Source organism: Euleptes europaea, chromosome 1, assembly GCF_029931775.1.
Source record: "Euleptes europaea isolate rEulEur1 chromosome 1, rEulEur1.hap1, whole genome shotgun sequence".
NCBI lineage: Eukaryota > Metazoa > Chordata > Lepidosauria > Squamata > Sphaerodactylidae > Euleptes > Euleptes europaea.
The window spans coordinates 10,098,567-10,105,195 of NC_079312.1; the positions used below are offsets into that span (position 1 = coordinate 10,098,567).

Genomic DNA, 6,629 nt, shown 5'->3' on the forward strand with positions numbered 1-6,629 from the left:
TCTGCAAAGCGACCACAGTCATGCAAGTTCCTCACCTGCCTGGCGGACTTCCTTCATCAAATGGTGGCTGTAGCTACGAGGGGCTCAGCCATACTTGACTTAATATTGACCCACAGGCAAGAGATGGTAGATGAGGTGAAGGCGGTGGGGACCTTAGGGAGAAGCGATCATGTCCTCCTAGAATTCATTTTGTTGTGGGGGACCAAGGAAGTTCATAGCCACCCACACTTGTTCGATTTTGGTAGGGCAGATTTTAATAAACTCAGAGGCCTAATGAGAATCATTCCATGGGCAAGACTGCTAGAAGGGGAAGGAGCAAGGGAAGGGTGGGCGCTCCCAAAATATGAGCTCTTGCAAGCTCAAGCCTCCACTATTCCAACAAGAAGGAAACACTGTAGGGGATCAAAAAAGCCAGTGTGGATGATCAGAGAACTCCATGATGAGCTAATGGAGAAAAGAGGAAATGTTCAAGAAATGGAGGCAAGGACATACCTCTAAAGAAGAGTATCTGTGGGTTGCTAGGCACCGTAGGTCAGCCATCAGAGAGGCGAACGCTCATTGAGCGAACGCTCAAAGTGAGCTGAGGCTGGCCAGGGAGGCTCGCTACAAGAAAACTTTCTTTAGATTTGTGAGGAGGAAATGCAAGGGAAAAGAGGCTATAGGCACACAGTTGGGTGAAAATGGAGAAATTGTGACAGAGGACAGAAAGAAAGCAGAAAGGCTCAGTGCCTACTTTGCCTCAGTTTTCCCCTGAAAAAGAGAACAGGCTCATCTAGCGATAATAGTAAGCAAGGCAAGACGTCAGGGCTGCTGGTGGACATGAACAAAGAGAAGCACCCGGCTGCATTGTATGAGTACAAATCTCTTGGGCCCCCGAGAGTGCTCAAAGAACTTTCTAGAGAGCTTGCAGAGGCTTTGTCTTGGAGGACAGGAGACATGCCACAAGACTGGAGGAGGGCAAATGTTAGCCCTATTTTCAAAAGAGGAAAGAGGGACGACCCAGGAAACTACAGGTCAGTCTATCCCAGGGAAGATAATGCAGAAGATATTAAAGAGATCAATCTACAAGCATCAGAAGGAAAACTTGGAGATCCAGGGAAGTCAGCACGGATTTGTCCCCAACAGGTCCTGCCAAACCAACCTCGTTTTCTTATTTGAGTGAGGAGCTTACTGGATTGAGAAATTGTGGTAAATGCGATTTACCTGGATTTCAGTAATGTTCTAACAGACTAACTGGTAAACTAGAGGACTGTGGACTTGACTTTAGGATAGTGAGGGAGTTGGGAATGTTTAGTCTGGAGAAGAGGAGGTTGAGGGGAAACATGATTGCTCTCTTTAAATATTTGAAAGGCTGCCACTTAAGAGGAGGACAAGTAGCTGTTCCTGTTGGCAGCAGAAGATAGAATTATGTGTTTAAATTGAGAGTGGAAAGGTACCAGCTAGATATTAGGGGAAAAGTTTTTAAATCAGCTACCTAGGAAGGTGGTGAGCTCCCCATCACTGGCAGTCTTTAAGCAGAGGCTGGACAAGCACGTCACGGATGCTCTAGACCAGGGATGGAGAACGTCAGGCCGGCGAGGACATTTTCGGTGGCCCCTGGGAGCTCCAGGGCCCTGCCATTGAAACGCAGCCCAGCACAGCCCTCCCCGAAACTGAGGCGCCCTTTAAACCTCCACTCACCCCGTCAGCTGTCGGGCGGCAGGAGGGGGGGAAAGAGGAAGCCATCCGCGTGCATGCGGTTGGGCGAGGCAGGAAGCCTTCAGCCCTGCTGGGCTGCGTGCGCATGTGGGGGAAGGAGGCGGTGTGTTGGTGCTCTTTCCTGCCACCCCCCTCGAAGGCCAGCCGCAGCAGCACCAAGCCCAGCCCGGGGGACAACGGCGGCAGCAGCCTGGAGCTGGACTTTTGGGAGCCGGCTGAGGGGGACGAGGAGGAGGCAGGCGGCAAGGAGGAGCTGCTGCTGCTGGAGCCTGGAGGAGGAGGCCTGGCCTTATCGCTGCTGGCCTCCCCGTCGCCGCTGCCGCCCCCCGGGCTGGGCTCGGTACTGCTGGCGGAGGCCTTCGAGGGGGACGGCAGGGAAGACCGCGAACACACCGCCCTTATATGGCTTCTCCCCTGTATGAATCTTTCGATGGACAGTAAGGAGGCTATTGTGAGAGAAGCACTTTCCACATTCTAAGCATTTATATGGCTTCTTCCCTGTGTGAATCATTTGATGTTGAGTAAGGTGGCTTTTCCTATAGAAACACTTTCCACACTCCAAGCATTTATACGGCTTCTCTCCTGTGTGAATCTTTTGATGTCTAGTTAGGCTGCCATTATCAGAGAAGCACTTTCCACACTCCAAACATTTATATGGCTTCTTCCCTGTGTGAATCTTTTGATGTCTAGTTAGGTTGCTATTATTAGAGAAGCCCTTTCCACACTCCAAGCATTTATACGGCTTCTCTCCTGTATGAATCTTTTGATGTCTGGTTAGGGTCCCATTGTGAGAGAAGCACTTTCCACACTCCAAGCATTTATATGGCTTCTTCCCTGTGTGAATATTTTGATGTATGGTTAGGGTGGCATTCACAGAGAAGCACTTTCCACACTCCAAGCATTTATATGGCTTCTCCCCAGTGTGAGTCTTTTGATGAGTAGTTAGATTGTTATTCTGAGAGAAGCACTTTCCACACTCCAAGCATTTATATGGCCTCTTCCCTGTGTGAATATTTTGATGTTTGGTTAGGGTGCCATTATGAGAGAAGCATTTTCCACACTCCAAGCATTTATACGGCTTCTCTCCTGTATGAATCTTTTGATGTCTGGTTAGGGTGCAACTGTGAGAGAAGCACTTTCCACACTCCAAACATTTATATGGCTTCTCCCCTGTGTGAATCTTTCGATGTTCAGTAAGGTGGCTACTGTAAGAGAAGCACTTTCCACACTCCAAGCATTTATATGGCTTCACCCCTGTATGAACTCTTTTATGTAAAGTTAGGTTGCTATTATGAGAGAAGCACTTTCCACACTCCCAGCATTTATATGGCTTCTGCCCTGTATGAACATTTTCATGTGCAGTTAGACTACCATTATGAGAGAAGCACTTTCCACACTTCAAGCATTTATATGGCTTCTGCCCTGTATGAATCCTTTCATGTGCAGTTAGACTACCATTCTGAGAGAAGCACTTTCCACACACCAAGCATTTATATGGCTTCTCCCCTGCGTGAGTCTTTTGATGTGCAGTAAGGTTGCTATTCAGAGAGAAGCATTTTCCACACTCCAAGCATTCATATGGCTTCTGCCCTGTGTGAACCCTCTGATGTGTAGTCAGGCTGCTATTATGAGAGAAGCACTTTCCACACTCCCAGCATCTATATGGCTTCTGCCCTGTACGAATCCTTTCATGTTTAATTAGGCTCCGAGTATGAGAGAAGCACTTTCCACACACCAAGCATTTATATGGCTTCTCCCCTGAGTGTATCCTTTCATGTGTTTTTAGTGCACTACTTCCAAAATTGCAGCTCAACCCATTCTTCTCCATTGAACCCTTACGCCTTGTCTTTCTTTTCTGTGTTTCATTTTGGGCAGAGACCTCTGGCTTATTTGTGCTCTGACAACCAACCAATTCCTTCATCTTCTTCTCTTTTACTTTCCATTTCCTTCTGCAATCCTTCTTTAGTACTGTTTGATCCCCAGATTTCACTTCCACCTGCTGATCTTTATCTTTTTCCAAAACTCTCCTTCCTAATTCCTTTTCACTCAGCATCTCCCTCACATCTGCAACTGCATAAGAGAGAACAGAAATTAAGTAAGAATGAACCGACACCAAATACCAGTAATCAGGTAAAGTCAGTAGTGAATGGCATTTCCTATAATGGAAGCCACAGTCCTGGACAAATGTCAGCAAAATTTAACCACACACTTGGCTGACTTGGAAAAAGAGAAAAAGATGACCAAAGGAAGGGGCAGAAAGCTGCTCTTGAGACCACATTCAGGTTAGTATTTTTTCTGGTGCTTATTCAGGAAACATACAGAAAGAGAATAGGGAAAGAAATGTTTTTGTTTTTTTTTAAATCATGACAAAAGGAATGAAAGATGGAAAGATGGCCTGAGAATTGTCCGGCTGTCCTCAACCAGGGCTTTCTCGGCCTTGCCCAGGACTGATGGGACTCCCTCTCAGAGGAGACCAGGACCCTACGGGACCTGTCACAGTTCTGCAGGGCCTGTAAAACTGAGATGCTCTGCCAGGCCTATGCTTGAGGGCTGAAATGGTTTACACAAAGCTGGCCTCCCTATCTCCCCCGACGTTCTTCCTACCATCTATGCGGGGGGAGCCTGACTGCCTTTTCAGGTTGGCCAAAGTCCTATAATTGAAACAGAGCACCACTGATGTTATATTTCAATCTGGAACTATTGTTTTTAAATTAATTATGTATTGAATTTATTCTTTTATTATGTTTTAATTATATCATTGATGTTAGTCGCCCTGAGCCTGGCTTAAGCCAGGATAGAGGGCAAGATACAAATCTAAATCTAAATAAAACAAATAAACAAATCTAGAGATTGAAGACATGGAAAGACAAGGTAGCTCTTTCTACAAACCTGGAAAATGATCTAGGCTTGCAGAAAAATCTGGCAAAAAGAAACATTGGGGCGTAGAACACCCAAAATAATAGAAGTAGTGCCTGTAACATAAGACACACATGCCTTCAGTGGCCATTGCAAGGCCATCACACAGTACTGTCAGCCTTCAAGCCTTGGTTTCTGTCAGTTAGAGGCACAGGCAGGCAACAGTGCCCAGCCAGCACCACACAACTGGGCCCACCCTGGCAGCTGAGCAGGCACATTACTAGGCCAGATTTCTCCCAGGTAGAAGGAAAGCTGAAGTAGGGGGGGGAATAAAGGTAGGTTGGCTGGTAGGTAGGAAAGAGAGACGAATGAACAGAATGATGAGGAAATGGGGATTGCCACAAGGAAGGAAACAGGTAATAGTGTTGGACAGGGGATATGGTGGGACATCAGTTGCCCCCAGAAACTATGCCAACTATTCAAGGAACTGGACGATCCTGGACCAAGGAACCCCGACTCCCCCCTCCAGCCCAGTGCCATGTGCTTTTAGTATTCAAAGCTATGGTTGGTGGTGAAAAGTGCCACAGCAAAGAGAGGATGGGAAATATCTCCCCTCTACAAAACAGCTGCAAAAAAGGCTTATGCGGTCTTATGGTCTATCCACAGAGGCACAACATGTAAATTGAAAGATGTCATAGTCTTGCTGTATTCCAAATAGGTCAGCCTGCACCCAGACTACTGTGTGCAGTTCTGGAGGCCTCAATGCAAAAGGGATGTGGACAGAATGGAGTGGGTGAAGAGCAGAGTGACAAGGAGGATCAGGGCCCTGGAGGCCAAGCCCTACGAGGATAGGCTGAGGAACTTGGGAATGTTCAGTCAGGAACAGATTGAGTGGGGACACAATTGCTCTCTTGATGTATTTGAAAGTCTGTCCCATACCCAATAATGAGTATCAATTAGGGACGGAAAGGCTAAATAGTAATTTTATTTGATAATAAGACTAGTGCAGCCTTTCTCGTTGGAATGGGCTGGGGGGGTGATGAGCTCCCCCTTGCTGGCAGTCTAAATGCAACAGTCAGATGAACACTTGTCTGGGATGATCTAGAATGATCGTGCATTGAGCACAGTTGGAGTAGATGGCATGTATGGCCCTTTCCAACTCTATGATTCTAACCTAACCAGATATTGTACCTCTCCCCACATCAGAGCCCTCTTCATCAACACAAATCTCTTTACCACAAGGGAATAATTAATGCTTTCATTTTCAGGCATTGTAATTTCCATACCCATGGGAGCTCCGTTATTTTGTCTGTGATGGATTGAAGTGTGCTCTGAAATTCAACAAAGAAAAGGGAAGATGCCGCCCCCTCTCTTCTCTTCCATGTTCATAATTAAAGGGAAAAGATCCTTACCCAAAGAGGCCATTGTCTCATAACTTTCCTTCATCACTTCCCAGTAGAGTTTCCTTTGGCCTGGATCCAGCAAAACCCATTCCTCCCCAGTGAAGAAGACTGCTACCTCCTCAAAGGACACTGGGGATCTCTGAAAGAGGAAAATATGTCACTGTTCGTCATCGATTCCTGTCTTCCAGTATTCAAGAAAGAAGAAAGGATCCCATTGGACACTCAGTGTGAAGCAGGCAAGCAGTATTTTCAATATATTTTTAACTTAAAATGATGTTTTTTTATGTAACATTTGCTAATTAAAATCTAGTTTCCACATCAGTCAGTTGGGAAGTAGAAAAACCTTTTGCGAAAACGTCGTGGCTAATCAGCAGTAAAAGTCTGGGCTGAACGCCAATAACCTTCAAAAAACGTCGTGGCCAACCGGCAGTAAAAGTCTGGGCTGAACGCCAATAACCTTCGAAAAAAGTAAATAACATTGGATCCTTTTCAAGGATGCTTTTAATGGCTTTAAGGTCCACTCTCTCAAAGCCTCCTCTATCTCTTCCACTTCCACACACTTCCCCCACCCCCATTCAAGCTGTTGATGAAGTCACCTTTCCAGCAGAGGTGCGAGAGCCAAATTCTCCCTCAGGCCGAGGGAAAGGAAAAAGAAGAGAGACCCCGTGGAAC

At 46.4% G+C, this 6,629-nt stretch overlaps 1 protein-coding gene across 1 annotated transcript; it reads right to left on the reverse strand.

Annotated features, from left to right (window-relative positions):
- Positions 1–1,987: 1,987 nt before the first annotated feature.
- LOC130487892 (zinc finger protein 665-like) lies at positions 1,988–5,979 on the reverse strand. The gene is made up of 4 exons (XM_056861482.1): positions 5,967–5,979; positions 3,608–3,768; positions 3,047–3,214; positions 1,988–2,878 (listed from the first exon to the last, which is right to left on the reverse strand). Exons 1-4 carry the CDS (start codon positions 5,977–5,979, stop codon positions 1,988–1,990), a joined length of 1,233 nt encoding a protein of 410 aa, XP_056717460.1.
- Between the last annotated feature and the right edge of the window lie 650 nt (positions 5,980–6,629).

Coding starts and splice junctions, on each gene's coding strand:
- LOC130487892 (XM_056861482.1), bottom strand. Junction 3,215..3,607: donor AGAAGAAGATGAAGGAATTG/GTTGGTTGTCAG, acceptor GCACATCAAAAG/ACTCACGCAGGGGAGAAGCC. Junction 2,879..3,046: donor GTCTAACTGCACATGAAAAT/GTTCATACAGGG, acceptor GAACATCGAAAG/ATTCACACAGGGGAGAAGCC.